Here is an 18,613-nt window from a genome sequence, read left to right as displayed (position 1 = left end):
CACGTGACCTTTGTTGACCTCTGTAGGTCAAACGCCTGGGAGTGCCACCGAATGACTGGGACTGTGGATTGGGCATGTCATGGCCTACACGGTGTGCGAGTTTCAGATTGATCGGAGGTGTCCCGAATCTGGGCTGAATCCGGGCGGCGTCGTATTGAGTGTCGTTTATTTGCACATTTTGACCTGCCGAGGTCAAACGGGGTCACATATCGAAAAGCGGTTTTTAAGGAAAGTTACTACGGCCTATGGGCTACCCGATCATGTGCTTTGATTTGGAATTCGGTCAATCCATCTACTCGAAAACTGCTGTGCAAGTGTATTTGCGATATAGCCCACAAATGACCTTAGGTCATCGAATGACCTTGAGAGGTCAAATGAGTGTTGGGAAAGTAAGATTAGATGCTGGCGAGTCGATTGGTGCCATTTTTAGCGCTCTAGCTCTACTGGGTGGGCCACAATCTGCTGTGCAAATTTGGGCCACGTGACCTTTGCTGACCTCTGTAGGTCAAACGGCTGGGAGTGCCACCGAATGACTTAGACTGTGGATTGGGCTTGTCATGGCCTACATTGTGTGCGAGTTTCAGCTTGATCGGAGGTGTCCCGAATCTGGGCTGAATCCGGGCGGCGTCGTATTGAGTGTCGTTTATTTGCACATTTTGACCTGCCGAGATCAAACGGGGTCACATATCGAAAAGCGGTTTTTAAGGAAAGTTACTACGGCCTATGGGCTACCCGATCATGTGCTTTGATTTGGAATTCGGTCAATCCATCTACTCGAAAACTGCTGTGCAAGTGTATTTGCGACATAGCCCACAAATGACCTTAGGTCATCGCATGACCTTGAGAGGTCAAATGAGTGTTGGGAAAGTAAGATTAGATGCTGGCGAGTCGATTGGTGCCATTTTTAGCGCTCTAGTTCTACTGGGTGGGCCACAATCTGCTGTGCAAATTTGGGCCACGTGACCTTTGTTGACCTCTGTAGGTCAAACGGCTGGGAGTGCCACCGAATGACTTGGACTGTGGATTGGGCATGTCATGGCCTACATTGTGTGCGAGTTTCAGCTTGATCGGAGGTGTCCCGAATCTGGGCTGAATCCGGGCTGCGACGTATTGATTGTCGTTTATTTGCACATTTTGACCTGCCGAGGTCAAACGGGGTCACATATCGAAAAGCGGTTTTTAAGGAAAGTTACTACGGCCTATGGGCTACCCGATGATGTGCTTTGATTTGGAATTCGGTCAATCCATCTACTCGAAAACTGCTGTGCAAGTGTATTTGCGACATAGCCCACAAATGACCTTAGGTCATCGCATGACCTTGAGAGGTCAAATGAGTGTTGGGAAAGTAAGATTAGATGCTGGCGAGTCGATTGGTGCCATTTTTAGCGCTCTAGCTCTACTGGGTGGGCCACAATCTGCTGTGCAAATTTGGGCTACGTGACCTTTGCTGACCTCTGTAGGTCAAACGGCTGGGAGTGCCACCGAATGACTTAGACTGTGGATTGGGCTTGTCATGGCCTACATTGTGTGCGAGTTTCAGCTTGATCGGAGGTGTCCCGAATCTGGGCTGAATCCGGGCTGAATCTGGGCTGAATATGGGCTGTCTTGACAGACATCTAGTGCTAGGGCGTATTTTGCGTTTTTTTTTTTTTTTACTGGGGAAATGATTATGACCAGGAATAGCACTCTGCAAACTTCTATGGGCGCCTGCATAGGGGCGAAACTGATTTTCCAGTGCAGGGACGGCCATCGGCATTGTGGGGCGGCATTCATTCCACTGGGGCGTCTGCCAGTGTTGAAGGGCGGTATTCATTTCAATGGGGCGCCCGTTGGTGTTGATGGGCGACATGTATCACCTGGGGCGCCTATCGGAGATTGGGGCGGCATTAATTTCACTGAGGCGCCTATCGGCGTTGACGGGTGGTATTTATTCATCCGGGGCGCTTATGGGTGGTATAGGCCGGCATTCGCTTCACTGAGGTGCCTATCGGTGTTTTAAGGCGGCAGTAAATCCACTGGTGTCTGGGGCGCCTACCGGCGTCGAAAGGCGACATTTATAATTCATTTTACTGGGAGGCATATTGGTGTTGATGTGTAACATTCATTCTCCTGGGGCGCCCGGCAATGAGAGGGCGGCATTTATTCCGTTCCCCTGGGATGGGCCCCTATCGGTGTGGAGGCGTCGCCGTCGTATTAGTTTGAAATGGGGGCACCTCTGGGTGGTAATAGATGCATTCATTTCGCTGGGACACCTACCAGCGTTGATTGCCTGTATTCATTCATTTCGGGCTCCTATCGGTGTTGAAAGGCGGCATTTATTTCACTGGGGCGTCACAAACCTGCTACTCCCACCATAAACCTCAGCCTATTCACTTCACGTTAGCAGTAACTAGAAGTCTCTTAGCCTCGGCATAGAGTCTCGGGTGTGTCCTGTACATTGTCAAAATACAGAAGTGTTTGGTTGGAATGGATTTTTTTTTTTTAATGCTTGAATGACATTGAGCCAGGATGTCCGTTCCGAAGGGCTGACGTGATACTAATGACACCACTGAATGCAATAGTGCAGTGCAGCCCAGGCGGCATACTGCTTACCGGCCTGCAATTCTCTGTCACCGAGTTAGTGTTATGGATTCGGCGCCTTATTCACTAGTCCACACGAAGGTATTGGAACCGTGGAACTCTTTTCTATATGCCTTATTCGGAGAATCTTATGATATGGCGATGAAGTTGTTTCTAAACGAACATTATGAAGGTTACATTTACGCTATGGAATGTACCTAACTATTTCTCGTTACATAAAAACTGTAATTCTGAACGTGTTAACCGAGGTACAACACATTGTCAAACGTCTCTTCACTATTTGTGTTACTACAACGGTGTTTATGGTAAGGGGCGCCCAGCGGGAAGGGGCGCTTCAATATAGTTTGCACCCCTATCCTAGAATACCTTCCGCCGCCACTGCTTTTTCCAGTAGGTAGGTACCTCAAATATGCGCTTGGGAAAGCAGCAATACACGTGCTAACTGCTAATGCACTTATTTGACTATTGCCAGTTCAGTGTTCACAAAATGCACATTTATTGTGCAACATATGTATTCAAGCTACACATGACGAAACAAGAGCCTGCCCCCTACTACGTAATTTCCATCCTCCAGTCCAATAACAACACACCTTGTGTCCCACTCCCATGCGGTCTTTTGGCACGTAATTTTGCGACAGCTTACATCCATCCTAACTCTCAGTGCTTGAGGCCGTGAAACAAACACACATGCATCACGAATCGTCGCCTATTCAGGGGCAATCTCCAAGGATCCGTAGCATGAAGAACACGTTACATTTATTCGCAAATCACTAAAAATGAGCTCAAGCGTGTTCACTATACTTGTGAGCGATAGCCTCACCGTTCAAAAAGCTCGCGGCAAGCCACAAACAACAGAACCTAGTGTTCCTCGACTGTTCATATCACATACTCGTGTCTTTTATCACATGAATATCACGCTGGCATCAAAGCCGATTCAATGACGCGTCAGAGAGATCATTACGAGTTACTCGTGGGCGTTACGTTCACTGGCTTTCTTTGCTGGTTGGTCCTTCTGCGTCGGGAACATCCCCGCTATCGTCCCCCATCCACTCATCCCAGTCAGCATCGCACAGCTCAGTTACCCACTGTTCGGAAACAGCCGCCGCGACCGCGTCGTCCGTCGCGCTTCCGTCACTCCGCTGTGAGTGTGACAGCCCCGTCTCACTCACGCTTGGAGCGCGCTCCTTGCCCGACTCTGTCGATTCGCCGTCGGCGTCTGGCCGCTCGCCGTCCTCACTCGCCAGCTGTTGGAACAGATCGGTGATGAGCGGCTGTCCGTCGGAGGTGCGCTGCCGGTCCTCGTCCGCCTCGGTGAAGTCGTCCTTGCTCAGTCCGGCCCGGTTCAGCACGTCCAGCTTGCGCTGCACCAGCGGCCAGATGTGGTCGTCGGCCGTGCCGCGGGCCACCAGGTACCGGATCTGACGAACGCCGACAAAACCACGGTCATTGATATAATACATTAGCCGACCGAAGTAAATAACGAAACAGATACGAATGTTGATTCAAAATGTTGACAGATACGAATGTTGATTTTGAATATATTTGATTTGTAGAATTGTTTTATTATTTACTTACATCATTATCCAGATACGAATGTCACGAGCGCGATTATCTACTACTAACCTTACCTAACTGCACGCACGAAACTTGCAGTGAGATGCTTTAATCACTCCCTGGTAATATCGCGAAAAATTGAAATTTCTCGGCCACAGATAACAGTAGTACTGACACCTCTTCGTTTTGCACGTGGCACGTGCATTAGGGGTCACCCATACGCATCGAGAACAGCACACTACGTGTAAGAAGGGAAGAGGCTATCCCACACAAAAGACCGCGAGTGAATCAGTCCAGTGGTTGCAGAGATTATCTACTGCTAACCTTACCTAACTGCACGCACGAAACTTGCAGTGAGATGCTTTAATCACTCCCTGGTAATATCGCGAAAAATTGAAATTTCTCGGCCACAGATAACAGTAGTACTGACACCTCTTCGTTTTGCACGTGGCACGTGCATTAGGGGTCACCCATACGCATCGAGAACAGCACACTACGTGTAAGAAGGGAAGAGGCTATCCCACACAAAAGACCGCGAGTGAATCAGTCCAGTGGTTGCAGAGATATAAGCTTTGCAAAGGCGCCCCCACGGCGACCGACTGCTAATATTTAGCAATAATCAGTGTCACATCCGCACACGGGAGGTATCCCCGTCACCTGTTCGTATACTCTGATGTGGTTGGGTTCAAGTCACAGTCGAGCCCTGATTTTTTACAGCTTTTCTTAAAAACGGCACATCGTGCAGTGACGTGCTATACATTGTTGGAAAGAGCATCGAAAGTTGTATATTTTATTAACTTTTCACTTTGGTATATCTGCAACGTAAAAAGTTATTAAGCAACAAAGACGCTCCCATTGACTTTCCATGTTAAAAATTTTCATTTTCAAACGAACTTTATTAGAAAAAACGATTTCTGCCAGCTTAACGAAGCATACCAGCATGTACTATGCTCTTTTCTCTACAAGATATAAGAGTTTGGGCGAAATCTATCTCTAAAATTTTGTACAAAGATCGAATGAAAATGTCTCTGCAAAGTCTGGACATCGCCGTCCATTGACATTTATTCGCATTTATTCGCATTTATGTACTACTGTTATCTGTGTCTCGGCGCATAACATGCTTTCCAGTTTCCGCATGCAAGTTAGAACGCTCAGAGAGAGAGAGAGAGAAAAAAACATATTGCGGCCCCTCACCTGGACACTGTCCTGCTGTCCGATGCGGTGGGCCCGATCCTCCGCCTGGGTGAGCACGCCTGGGTTCCAGAACAGCTCGGCGAACACCACCAGGCTCGCGGCGGTGAGCGTCAGGCCAGTGTTGGCCGCCGTGATGGACAGCACGGCCACACGAACGGACGAGCTGCTCTGGAATCGGTCACACTCGCGTTTCCGCTGGGCGGCCTGCGTGGAGCCGTCGATCCGGATGTGCTGGTCCTTGCGTCGCTCCAGGAGCTCGCACACGGCGTCCATGACGACCCGGTGGTGTGCGAAGCAGATGAACTTGGCGCCCGAGTCGAGCAGATCCTCCAAGTACGAACAGACCGCCGGTAGCTTGGCAGTGGCAGTTTCTCGGAAGTACTCTAGCAGAGCGCCACGTCGCTCCGCAGCCTTCAGTGACGCTTTGGCCATGCGAGTCTCCATGGCGTTCATCTTCTTGGTGCGGCAGTGCACCTGGCCAGGGTCCAGCAGCACCAGGTGGCGCTGCTTCGACGGCAGCTGGGTTATCACATCTCGCTTCAGGCGGCGGATCATGATGCGCCGCTCCAGCAGGATCTGCAGCTCGGTCATGCGCGACGAGCCCGAGAAGTCCCATCCCCAGGCGTTGCGCTTCCCGTCGCAGTAGCGGAGCCCAAAGTCGTTGAACACCGGCATGAATTTCCTGTCGATGGCACTAATTTGCGTGTAAAGCTCCACCGGCCGGGAGAGCGCCGGCGTGCCGCTGAGGAGGAGCGCGCGGCGAGCGGCGCGCAGCAGCGGCAGCGCCGCCCGGGTGCGCGCCGCCTTCGGGTTCTTCAGGTTATGGGACTCGTCCATGATGACTGAGCGGAATCCCACATCACGCAGCTGTTTGGAACAGCGAGACAGCAAATCGTACGAGACGATGAGCACGCGCGCTTCAGCGGTGAAGTCCTTCGAAGAGTCCATTACCATGATGGTCGAGGGATGCTGTGACGGAAGGAAACGCAGAAACTCATTGCGCCACTGGTACCGCATGGATGACGGACAAACAACGAGCAGGGGCCAGTCGTGGAAATGACTAGCGATGCCGATAGCCTGTATTGTCTTGCCGAGACCCATGTCGTCAGCGAGGAGCACCCGTCCGTCTCGAGCCACCCCCATTTTGATTCCTTCCCGCTGGAAGGGCATCAGTGCCTCGAGCAATGTCGCGTCCAGGGTGGAGAGGTCGACCTTGCCTGCGTCTGGAGCGGGCTGACGGAGACAGCGCAGCACGTGAGCAGGCAGCGGTGCCACTGCAACACCTGGGTGGAGCGGCTTCAGAGCAGCCATCAGCTGATCGTGGCGAGAGACAGGGAAGGACCAATGACGCTCGTCTGGATGATAGCGCCGGTCCGGCACTTTCTGGAACATGGCTATCATGTCTTGGTTGTAGCCCACTTCCACCATGAAACGATCAGCAGAAATCAAATGGCAGCTGCCAGCCACCACCTGTTTTTTCGTCCCGTAAAAGGACTCCTTGTTGATCGGCACCGTGTTGGTTCTCGAACCCGATGCGCGATTTGTGCTCTGGAAGTGAGGCGAGGAGCTCCCTTGTTTGGAATTAAATGTCCCGTCATATTTCCGTTTCAGCGGAACGATTGTTGGTTTATGGTTTGCTACTTTGGTAAGTTCGGCATTCCCAGTAGAGGCATGGGAAGGCTGTGTCTGACTTCTCTCAGCACGTCTCAATAATGCTTTTCGCCGGTTTTCCTCAATCCTCAGCTTTTGTTCTTCAGTTAAAGATGACATTTCGTAAAGGCAATTAGTCAGATTGCGTCCATCACCTCAGAGCTGTAAAATGTAAGATAGTTTATATTATAGCACTCAAGAAAATGTACTTTGAAATAGCATGCCAGCACCATTTGGCAGTTACTCAACAATGAGTTAATGAAAAAAGTTGATAATCAGTTAAACTGCCATAAATCACCATAAATCAGTTAAACTACCCACAAATGTCAGCCATCAGGTTAATTGGTACCACAAGGCACAAACAGTGATAACTGGTAGGTAAAGCATACCACAATGTTCTTGCACAGGCACACGGTTCACAATCGTGGTAACATTTATCATCCGAAAGAGCATCTGCTGAAATCTAATCTTAACATTGAAATTTCCCACAGTCATACATTTTTAGTACCAACTGTGCATTTCACTCAGACTCACAGTGAGACCAGCCCAAGACCAAAATGAAAGAGCACATTGACATCCTAATTTCTCTTGATATCAGTGAGCATTGGCACTAGCAGTAGCGTAAAAAACTGAAGTTTTACCGCGCAACTACTTCATAGTTTGTGGTTTGTGCTAAGCAATAAAATTGAAAGTGGTAGCCAGGGCTGCGGAGTCGGAGTCGGTCGGAGTCGACAGTTGTGACCGGAGTCGGAGTTGGAGTCGGAGTCAATTTTAGAAACCCGAGCCAGAGTCGGAGTCGGAGTCACCGAAAATCTGTCGACTCCGCAGCTCTGCCGGGTCTGCGGAGTCGGAGTCGGGAGTTGGAGTCGGTCGGAGTCGACAATTCTGCCCGGAGTCGGAGTCTGAGTCGGAGCTGGTTTTTGAAAGCCGGAGCCGGAGTCGGAGTCGGAGTCGCCGAAAATCCATCGACTCCGCAGCCCTGGTGGTAGCAGACTAAATGCGTTGGTCAGGGTGGTGTTTCATGGTGCTGCGCTGCAGCGCACTGCCCTGCAGTTGCCTGCAGTAGTGCACTGCGCACAGAGCTGTATTGGGTTAACATGGAAACATCAACAAACCCGGATGCTTGCAGTGCTGGAGCATCAAGTCAAATTTGTCTATCGCCGCACCAATGCAGCAGCACAGCACACTGCACGAGTGCAGCGTCATGCCTTGACACATGCAAACACAATTTTCTCCCTGCATCAGCTCAAAAACATTGCATACAGTTCAAGTTGAATTGAATGATTCAGATTGTTTGGACTGAGACCAACGTTCTTTTTAATTTCCTTGGCTATTTCTTTGCCTAGGTACCTATGTATAACGATCATACAAGCAAACAACAAGAAAGCAAGTGCCAAGGAAAATAACGCAGTCTGCACTCTGCAGGGTAGGATGTTGATCATATCAATATTATTGAATCAAATACTCTCTCCGGTGAAAATTACATATTGATATATATATGCTTTCGGTCCCCGCGTCCAAACACGTCGACGGGCACCTTCACTACTATACCCTGCCTTGACCCTGCCTACTGTAGCCTTTCTCATAAAGCTTTGTCTAGTAAAAAGTAATAGTAAAAAGCACGATTTTACTGTTGACCAGTAAAATTTTGTTTTATAAAGCAAAAATTACTTTTACCTGGAGTTGCAAATTTACTAGGTTACTATAGCGCAGTTTTACTGGTGACCAGTAGGAAGATCCTGGGTTGTGTTTCATAAAAGCACGTGCCCTAGTAAAAAAGTCGAATGACGTTTGCTTTCGTGCTGTCAATTTCACCCTTGCTCTACCTTGCAGTAAAACAGCTTAGGAGTTATGCTTTTAGCTTTAATTGTACTTTATGTCTTAATGCATGCCCTGAGTTTTCGGCATAAGCCTTTTATTGACAAATAACAAACTTCATTTTTTCTTTAAAAACATCTATTGTTGCTAAAACCTCACGATAAATCATATGAAAAGTTGGCTCTCCATCCTGGCAAACTGAACGAGGTCAAGCGTATTTTTAGCAAGCTAATGTGAAGTGGAGATATGTTCAAAACGTTCAAAATGTGAACTGCGATGGATTTTCATTGAAGGAGAGACATTAATTGAAAAAGGACAAGACACACGGACAACGGGCAATCACTGAAACATAATAAAGGAAGACCCAGTAACCGAAGCATTTTCGATGTCGGCATAGAATAAACCTATAGAGCCTTGGAATAAACGCAAGTCCAACATTATCCTACTACTTGAACCTGAACCTGAAGTGAAAGAAACGTAATTGGTCTTGTGAGTACAAAATGACGCTGAATACTTTGTGGGTGCTGAACACTTAGATGCAGCTTGAAGCAAAATAGCGCTCACCGCCGTGACCATTGATGGTTCGAGGGGCACGTTGGAGTATTTGTCCCCCTCTGCAGCGCCCAAAGGTACGAACTTACGCATTTTTCCTCGCATTGAGAGGGAAATCAACAACTTTTATAAGAAGTTTGATTTAAACAGCACAAATAGGCATAATATATCACAATAATTTTTGAAAAAGCAAAAATGAAGCACATTATTGGGGAGCATGCCTCCCCCAGCATATCAAATAACTTCTGGATCTTCTAATGACTTTACCGGTTGGTCGGACGGAGTCATGCATTACATCAGTGATGCCATCCACTGGGGCTATTGTGTGCGACGTTCTCGTATGCCCACCTACAAGCAGCGTTGTAGGTAAGTGACGGTCAGCTACGAGCGGGATCTGCCGGCTATCGAAGTCATGTGCTCAAATAACTAACCGTGCACACTGCACAGTGTGAAGGAGAAGGCCGACGAGCAAATAGCAACTTTGACCGCGGCGCGGGAGCGCCCGTACGAGCTCATATTGGGCCGTACTGGCGGCACGTGGGAGATCTGTTTTCTCGCCCATGTGTTGTAGATACGTAAGTGTCTGTGCGGTTGTGGCTTGTGCGTTTGTAATCTTTGATATAACCATGTGAATATGTAGCTACAACAAAATACATGCAACTGAAATGTGATAGGCATTTTTTAAAAAGCCACGTACAGATTTGGTACGGACTAGGCTAGCCGAGGCAGGGAAATCCAACCCAGGGAAAGTCTAGTCCAATCCAGTGCCCGGGTCTGGGGGTGTTTCCCTTTCCTTTGCATTGCTCTGTAAATGAAGCAGCTACCAAAAATGAAATTTTAGTGACCAGACGAAAGGTCGCAACAAAATAAATCTCCACATTAAAAATTGAGCTCGAGCCAATTTAGGTCAAAATTCAAAGCCAACTTGATTGCAGGGATCCTTAACTTAATGGCAAGAAGCGCACGGAATGCTGAAATATTTTAAAAGTGGGTGTGCCGTGGGGGCCTGCTTTAAAAACTCTGACCCCCTTCCATCGAAAACAATATCTAGTTGCGTCAGCTATCTCTAAATCGCATGATTCATCAAACATTCGCCGGTTCCTTCATGGCATAAACCTATGTTATTTGATAGCTCGTTCAATTATCGATACGTGGATGCTGGTCCCGTGCCGATCATTGGTCTAGCTACCAAGATATATAGCCAGAACTGCAACGGTGTCTACCGCATTTCGACGGTCAAAATAAAATTAAAAAGATATCTTCCACACGGAGGTCCCATGACAGTCGGTGACACTACAGGGAAATAAGCTAAAATTAGAGCGCTCTATTTATTGCTCCCGCTACTTCACCGTCTCCCATAGGGTCCTGTGTTGAGCTGGTGTCGAGGCTCTAAAAATGACGCCGATTTTTGCACCCTTCTCACGAAAACCGCTCGGACCGCCTGGAAACTAATTGTTCCGCTCTAAAAATTTCATGATCGACGGGAAAATGAACGAGGAAAAGGTTGGTCCTGAAATAATTCTGAACTCCCTGTAGAACATATCGAAACATGGCTGCAAACTAGGAGCATGTCAAAATCGACAAAACAATACAAATAAATTTCCCGGGATTTTTTTATTTTCCATGCATCTGTGTATGAAATCAGTCGGTTTTTCGGAAAGATCGTCTTCTGTTTAATAAATAATTCCATAATTGCAATCGAGAAAAAAAAACATTTCTGCTGTGACAGCAGTTTTGGCATTGTGCCAGTAGTGTGGCGTGCGCGGTGCTGCGTGGTCGTCGGGACGGAGTCGTGAGTATTTTCGGTGTTTTAAATGGTTGATGGCCATTTGAACCAGCTTTATATTATTTCCTACCAATTTTTGCATCAAATTATTGCTTTGAAAGACCATTGAAGCCCCTTATCTCTTCATGAAACACGATCATATTAATCGTCGACGAAAATGGCGCGTGACTCCATGTGCGTTTCGATCGAAATAAATCGTAAATTAAATAATATTCGATGATAAGTATCATATTCTAGTGACACGTTTTCATAAAATAAGGCATAAACTTTGCAAGGAAGTCAACATTGGATAATTGGATTCTTATTTTGCTCACATATCCTTGTGGTAGTCAAATGGCTCAATTGTTAGATAAATGTAAATATATGGTTTGGCTTGATGTTTGCTGTTAAACCACCCAGCCACTTGCTGGTTGAGTGGTTTTCTGATAATTACCTGATAATCATTTCTCCTTTTCCTTAAAAGAAACAAATTCTTTTCAAAGTAACCCATTTTTGGAAAGGCGGCCTGCTCATTGACATTTCATGTTCTTGTTTTGTTATTGCTGGCAGTATTTTGATACAATAATGCAATATGAATTTTTTTGTGTAATAATAAGACCTAAGACAAACTTAGCTAATGCGTCAATCAAACACCCAACAGAAAGATTGTGAGTCCTTGTGACGTGAAGTAGAATATTCTATGAATGTGTTTTATAGGATATGCCAAATTTTAAATTATTTTATTATTTGATACTGATAGCTGAGCATGTGAATTATGCCACAATATAATTTCATTTTCTGGTATTGAAATAGCCGGCAGTATTTTACTTCAACAAATGTAATATACATGGAATACATGTTGTTATGTTATGTTAAAAGTTTAATAACAGCCAACAGAAGGGGCTGTTTCAGCAGATAATGTTTGTACCTTATGCATTACCTTTCTTTTCTGCAGGACCATGCTTCCGCTGGGTGGTCGACATTTGCCTCCTGAAGAAGTTGAGCAACATGAAGACCACCAGATGAGGTGTCTGCAGTTCATGTGGAACTCTGCAGACTACAAGTGTTTTGCCAACCTCAACCAAAGTGCTGTGATCATGGAGGCATGAATCTCATAATAACACTTCAGATTTGCAGTTGTATCAAAGTGTGATTCAAACCACCTGTGGCATCTCACTCAAAGCGTGAACAGTGTGATCATTGTGCAGTGTTCAGCTGCAACTAAGACATATTTTATTAGTGACTTGTTTTGCAATAAGCCACCAAAAGCATTTTTTGGGCTGGCCGCTGTAATATGTTGTGCACTGCGCAATATTGGTAGTGTTTTGTCACTTGTCAAGTTGTCAGTTGTGCATGTTGCCTGTTTCTCTGCCCTCAGCCCTCATTATCAGTTAAGTGGTGAATTGGCATCACTCAGTCTCCCCAGATCTCCATTGACTGTCTGTCAACCACCTAACTTGAGATGGTATTTGTTAATAGTGTCGGAAAGGAAGTGATTGTAGACATTTTTAGGAATATGAGCTCCGTTTCATGCGTGTTCCAGTGGTCATTTTGTCACATGTCCCATAGTGTAATAAATGGAAACTGTTGTTCCCTTTTGAAGGTAGGTACTCGCGGATGCAGAAAGCGTTGGGCCTAATTATTAAACGCACCCTCTTATCAGCGACGCACGAAATCGACAAATATCATCCTTTTTAGAACAGGAGGAAACGAAAACTTGTGAACGTAGCTGTACCTACAACAGTGCATAAGGAATTGAAATTCTGGGAGTTTTTGAAATTCGGAGAAACTCAAGTTGTCGACAGGTATGCCCCCTTGTACGTCAAAGACCGCTTAAAAAACAAACGTCTACAAATGAAGGCAGTATTCGTATGTTCGTTGTAATTGCAGCAGCCTAGCAACATGCATTGCGGTCCGATGGCGAATTAAACTCGTGCTCAAAAACTATGCCGGTAACTGCCAATGCACTTAGGTCATAGGTGAGGAGAGGAAGGGTTATGTCAAATGTCAACATCATAGAAATGGCTTCATCTATTGAGCTGTGCCTATTGTACATAATTCAACCAATCTATGCATTTCGTTTCTTGCAATCTACTCATGCTTTCACTCCAGCTTCAGAGTAATCATCCCATATTGTACGTCTTAAGATATTGATTTCTATGGCGGTTTGCAATTGCTAGCCACGTCTTACCTCAGTTTGGTGGCCCCGCATCGGCCCACTCGGCCGCTCTAAAATTGACTTACGGAGGAGGATGGTGGCTTTTATTTTAGCTTCTCCACTGACTGCGGGGAGCGCCGTCGCCGAGGTAGAAGCAATAATTAGCTTATGTTTGGGACTAATTTCCACGCTTAATCAACATTTTAATGTTATTTTAATTAATTCATTGTAATCTTTGACGCATTCTCTTTCTATTGATACCATCCACCGGTCTGAGAATTACTGCCTTGCTGCGTAAGGGCCGATAAAAGATCACGTTTTTAGGGGTATCTCTTCAACATGGGGCAGGAGCAATAAATAGAGCACTCTAATTTTAGCTTATTTCCCTGGTATGTCACCAACTGATGACTCGTTTTCAAGCGTTACTGAGCTTCGAAATCTTACTCTTTTACTAATTACTTTTCACTATTGTTTATGAGACAGAGGGCAACAGTGATTAGTAAACTTGAAATCACTATTCTACTATACACCAGTAATAGTAAAAAATGTTTATGAGAAAGGCTCTGTTGTTATTTATCAATTCCATCCACTAGGCAATTGACGTCTGCAACATTACACTGTTCGACAAACCAGCACTTCAAAACCTAGCGCTCACGGTTTCCATGAAAATACCAGCAGAATTATGCATTGAGATTTGAGATTTCAGGATGACGTCATTTAGAAATAGTAATGCTAGCACATTCTATACTATTTCAGAAATGGCGCAGGTTTTACATTTATGATTATACACGGAGTTCGTGCTTGCACGTGGGCGGACGGTGGACCCCATCGACAAATTCAAATTGCAGCCGATTGCAAACTTGCAGTGTGCGGGAAGCATACATTAATTTTTAGAAAGAGGGCCGTGGGGTACAGGCGCTTAGTACCAAAAGCATGGTATTCTATTATAGAAGGTGTTAGAAGATGCTCAACTACATTTTGATTTTTGAACTATATTATATTCAAGACAAAGTGGCTGCAAAATGCAACCTAGACTGGAATGCAGTCCTAGAGCTTGGCTAGAACTTTGATTTCGTAGCAAGGGGTATATCATGATATAGACTGTGCCGTAAAATACCTCTCAGGTAGGTACATCTGAGAAATTGGACTGATATGATTTTCAGGCTTTGCATTCCATTGGCTAGTTCTGACTTGAACCCTGGCTGGATCCAGCTTGGACATGTTGATGTGCCCTGCTTGGATCCTCGATCCCGGATCATTGATTCAGGATGAATCTTGAGTGATTTTCTGGGCTGTGCTTTTTTCTGGACAATTGGCAGCTGGCACCGTCTGGTGGCGCTAGCAGAGCTTGTTATATATCAATGCCAGATACAAATTAGGTTCTACTAAATATCCATTTCTTAATTTTACAGTGAGTGCCATTTTGCGTGTTCATGTCCATCTCCTACCGTGTTTATATCAATAAATAACAGCTATTGTACATCGCCAGCTGGCCAGCCAGCTGATTTTATCCAGTTGTTATTGAGGCCTGATTTTCTCAGAACTGTAAACTCTGAAGGAATGCAAAATAATGGTTCATACTTCATTGAGAGGTTTTTATCAGCCATGTTTTCCACCATAATTCCAGACTTGAAGACTGTCAATCTCAGCCACCTCAGTTTTTGTGATTGGTTGCTGCTCAGCTGCTGGGATCCGTGCCATGTCTGGTCACTAGGATGTTGTGAATCTAACCTAGCTGTATTGAGCGTGAGAACTGAGAATTCACGTCTGTTCACAAATTGCCTTTTGACAAGCTGTTGGGCTATGATTGGATGCCTCGGGCAGTTGGAAATGAGGATGCTTGGAACCGTCTGTAAGCTACACATCTGACAGTAAATGACGTGAAGAGGGTAAATGATCAGTAAGATAGTAAGCTACACGTTTAACCCTCGTCCGTTTTGCCAGCCGCGAACATATAGGCGGTCTTTTGAACCCCCACCCCACCCCCTTGTCGTTTGGCCCCTGATCGGGCTAGAGCTTCACGGAAAAAGCGAGCGTGTTGCCCGTGATGAGAGGAAGCTGATGATACCTTATTTTATGGTCCTACATAGGTCTTCGGTTGACCTTTCACGTCAGGTCAAAGACCCAAAAGTCGGGAAAGTCGGGACTTGTTAGAACGTCGTAGCATGGATTATCCATGGTCGGACGTAGTGTGACGGTTTCTGAATGAGGGTTTTCGGGGTGCTGGTCATCATCATGATCATGAATTTTATGCTAGTTTTGATCACAGATGATGTTTTCATGCACCAAATCCTGACCACCATGCGATCAGAAAATTCCTTACTGTCTGAAGAATTTAGGAGCCACATTGCCAGACGTGGTCCAGATGACGTGTAGGGTCAGACTTGATGACCTGACCATTCCCCCCCTCCCCCAACTTGAAGGTCGCTCCGTATACGCCTCTGCACATATGGATGCAACAGAGGCACTATTTGCCGTTCACCGGACCTGAATCGCTACTGAGCATATGACGCCTAAGGACAAATTGTCTGAACTATGCCCACCTTTCCCTATTTGCCATGCTCATAGCCCACCTATCACCATTAATCCAGGTTGATGAATTGTTTGATTTGTTTCAGAAACAATGGGGTTTCCTAGCACTGGCAAGCAGTTATACTTGGGAGAAGGAGACTTTTCTTTCACTCGATCTCTCTGCGAGAAAGATCATCTCCCTAAAGGCGCCATCGTTACTTGTTACAGTAAAGACCTAACTGATGAAGCCTCAGACAACTCGGCCTATCTACAATCAACAGGTAGGAGACAATTATAAAAATATTTGTTCATGACAATTTAAGCCTTGTTCAGTTGTCTAGCTGTCGCAGGCTTACGGTAACCCAGGAACCCTACGACTAGATTTATTCATTCAAATGTCATCCTTGATCTTCATCTCTTACAGGCATAACGGTGCTGACCGGAGTTGATGCCACAAAGCTCGCTTCGTATGAAGCAATCAGTGGTAATCGCTATGATTACATCATATTCAATTTTCCTCACACGGGTCACAAGATGAAAATTCACCTGTGCAGAGCGCTGTTGCGGGACTTTTTGGCATCAGCAGCACCACTTCTAGCGGATTCTGGCCAGGTAAGATGACGATTCGGGGCTTAATGTGATGAAGTTCTTTTCGCACCCCTGAGCGTGACCGGCCAATGCACTCGATAAAGCGAGACTGATAACGTTTACGGTAAACTTCATAACCATCTCCCTTCCCTTGGGAAATGATGTGCATGGCGAGTCAGTCGCGGTAGGACAAAATGGTTATGACATTTTTATCAAGTTTTGATGTCTTGGAACATAAAAATTGGCCTCTGATTTTCCGATCAGCAATCATGCTTCCTGCAGGTCTGGGTGACGCTGTGTGTTTCCGGCAGGTCTGATTGACTCTGTGTGTTTCCGGCAGGTCTGGGTGACGCTGTGCGCCGGCCAGGGCGGCACGGCCGGCGACTCGGTGCGCCGCGCCTGGTCCGACAGCTGGCAGCTGACGGCTCAGGCGGCCGCCGCCGGCCTCGTGCTGCGCCGACTGGAGCCGTTCCAGGCCCAACAGGTGCCCGGGTACCGGCCGACCGGGAACCGCGGCAGTCAGAGCCGCACCTTCCATACCAGGTGCGTGCCGCAGCGCCTCCCTACTGTCAGCCCGCGTGTCCCACTCCCGGAACTCCTATCCCGGCGAGTCCCAACCACAAGACTTCATTCAGCGTGTCTAAGCATATGGAATATGGAGCTTCCTGTCGGCGCTGGACCGTCTGGTGCGGAGCAGAGCAGTCTTTATGGTTGGCTATATAATCACAGCATAGGTCATCCGGTGTAAGATATCGTATCACTGAGTCTACTCAATGTTGCGTCGGGTCGGTGTTTCAGGGACGGTCTGATCCACGTGCTGGAGGCCGGCCGGCCGCTGTGCCCGGACACCGTGCGCCGGCGGCTGCCGGGCGGACCGGCACGCCTGCTGCTGGACGGCACGCCGCTGCCGCTGGCCCAGTACTGGCTGCGCCGACTGCCGCCGGACGACAGCTCGCTGGCCGCTCACGTGGTGCGCCGGCTGGCGGCGGGCGCGACTCCCCGTCCCCGTGTGCTGGTGGAGCACGACGGTCGCTGTTACGGCGCCGGGCCGGCGGAGCTGAGTGACGCGGCGGCCGGCGGGGACCTCGTCTGCCGGTCGGACGGCGGCGGCTCTCCGGAGGAGGGTTCCGGTGCCGGACAGGACGTCCGTGTCACATACACCGTACGGGACGGGGAGGTGGGCCCGACGGTGGCGGACGCGCCGCTGCGGACCCGACTGACCATCAGTGGACCGGCCGACGCCGCGCCCGAGCCGCGACACGCGCTGGCCGCGTTCGGCCTGGTCTGTAAGAAGAGTCGCCAGGAGGACGGGCTGGAGCTGCGCGCCGGCTGCGGCTCCGGCTGGCTACCGGTGGCTCGAGTCCGGACGGGCGACACGGACAGCTCCACGGTGACGTTTGATGTGGACGCTATCACCGCGTGCTGGGTGCAGGAGGACGACTGGCGACACGCGGTGCGCTCCGACTTCACCGCCGACGGCACTGCGCTCCGCCTGCACAGTGTCTATCCTCCGAGCTACTCGCTCGACATGAGCTTCTGGGTGAGCGGCGGCGGCCCGTCGGACGCGCCCTTCTCGTGGTGCCGGCTGCGACGCGCGCTGCGGGCAGCGCTGGGTGAACTGCTGGTGCGGCTGGAACTGATTGACGAGTACGAACAGCCGGACAGTGGACGGCGAGCGTGCACGGTGCGACTGGAGTACCAGGACCTGAGCGGGCCGCTGTCACACGGCGGCGTCCGACATCTGCACGAACAGGTGCTGCCAGAGGTGCTCCGAGACGCGCTAGGTGTGGACACTCGGTGACAGAGTACGCCTCCAGGCAGAGAATCGCTGCAGGAATAAGGAACACTACTTTATAAATGTTTCGAAAATACGACCATCGTTAAAACTGACATATTCCATGATGACGCGTTTGTTATCGTAAGTTATCAAGAAGCTGTGATATAGTGTGTCGCTCATCTTATCGCTCTTAGTGTTCAGGGGGTTGTGAGTGGTAATAAAAGGCTCAACAGCCGTCAGGCCGATTAACTTTGTAGTTTGTCGATAGCGAGACAACAAAAGGTTCACGTGATCGGATGCCTAGAACGGATTTTGTTCTACAGGTACCCCGCCAGTGGTATACCCGGCATGGGTTTAAAATCCGCTGGTTACTCTCTGCCAGGTAGGTATGAGATGGGATACTATAACCGATGAAAATGGTGTAACATCAAGAGGCTGAAAATATTCCTTGTCTGACTAGAATTCA

At 47.9% G+C, this 18,613-nt stretch overlaps 2 protein-coding genes across 24 annotated transcripts; one reads left to right on the top strand and one right to left on the bottom strand.

The window, feature by feature from the left end:
* Positions 1-3,074: 3,074 nt before the first annotated feature.
* Positions 3,075-13,962, bottom strand: LOC122364546 (SWI/SNF-related matrix-associated actin-dependent regulator of chromatin subfamily A-like protein 1). 20 transcript variants are annotated; one of them, XM_043335018.1, is made up of 3 exons: positions 13,927-13,962; positions 5,329-7,140; positions 3,075-3,998 (listed from the first exon to the last, which is right to left on the bottom strand). In XM_043335018.1, the coding sequence occupies exons 2-3, from the start codon at positions 7,096-7,098 to the stop codon at positions 3,564-3,566; spliced, it is 2,205 nt and encodes a 734-aa protein (XP_043190953.1). In that variant the 5' UTR covers positions 7,099-7,140; positions 13,927-13,962; the 3' UTR covers positions 3,075-3,563. The 20 variants fall into 20 exon arrangements, with proteins under 20 accessions (XP_043190953.1, XP_043190963.1, XP_043190962.1 ...); XM_043335028.1 differs by having other exon boundaries at positions 13,902-13,944; XM_043335027.1 differs by having other exon boundaries at positions 13,908-13,935.
* Positions 8,829-18,396, top strand: LOC122364548. Of its 4 annotated transcripts, none has more exons than XM_043335032.1 (5): positions 8,829-8,847; positions 15,890-16,063; positions 16,207-16,394; positions 16,711-16,913; positions 17,169-18,396. In XM_043335032.1, exons 2-5 carry the CDS (start codon positions 15,895-15,897, stop codon positions 18,169-18,171), a joined length of 1,563 nt encoding a protein of 520 aa, XP_043190967.1. In that variant the 5' UTR covers positions 8,829-8,847; positions 15,890-15,894; the 3' UTR covers positions 18,172-18,396. The 4 variants fall into 4 exon arrangements, with proteins under 4 accessions (XP_043190967.1, XP_043190970.1, XP_043190969.1 ...); XM_043335035.1 differs by lacking the exon at positions 8,829-8,847 and adding an exon at positions 14,081-14,138; XM_043335034.1 differs by lacking the exon at positions 8,829-8,847 and adding an exon at positions 14,102-14,395.
* The last annotated feature ends 217 nt before the right edge of the window (positions 18,397-18,613 follow it).

Source organism: Amphibalanus amphitrite, unplaced genomic scaffold (assembly GCF_019059575.1).
Source record: "Amphibalanus amphitrite isolate SeventyFive unplaced genomic scaffold, NRLGWU_Aamphi_draft 000682F_arrow, whole genome shotgun sequence".
Lineage (NCBI taxonomy): Eukaryota > Metazoa > Arthropoda > Thecostraca > Balanomorpha > Balanidae > Amphibalanus > Amphibalanus amphitrite.
The sequence above is the reverse complement of the archived record's forward strand: the minus strand, read 5'-3'. Positions and strand labels throughout refer to the sequence as shown.

Bases quoted from the DNA above. Each gene is read 5' to 3' on its own strand.
- LOC122364546 (XM_043335018.1), bottom strand. From the start codon at position 7,098: ATGTCATCTTTAACTGAAGAACAAAAGCTGAGGATTGAGGAAAACCGG. The intron at 3,999-5,328 runs GTGAGGGGCCGC...GGCGTTCGTCAG, and splicing joins GACAGCAGGACAGTGTCCAG to ATCCGGTACCTGGTGGCCCG.
- LOC122364548 (XM_043335032.1), top strand. From the start codon at position 15,895: ATGGGGTTTCCTAGCACTGGCAAGCAGTTATACTTGGGAGAAGGAGAC. The intron at 16,064-16,206 runs GTAGGAGACAAT...CATCTCTTACAG, and splicing joins GGCCTATCTACAATCAACAG to GCATAACGGTGCTGACCGGA. The intron at 16,395-16,710 runs GTAAGATGACGA...TGTTTCCGGCAG, and splicing joins TTCTAGCGGATTCTGGCCAG to GTCTGGGTGACGCTGTGCGC.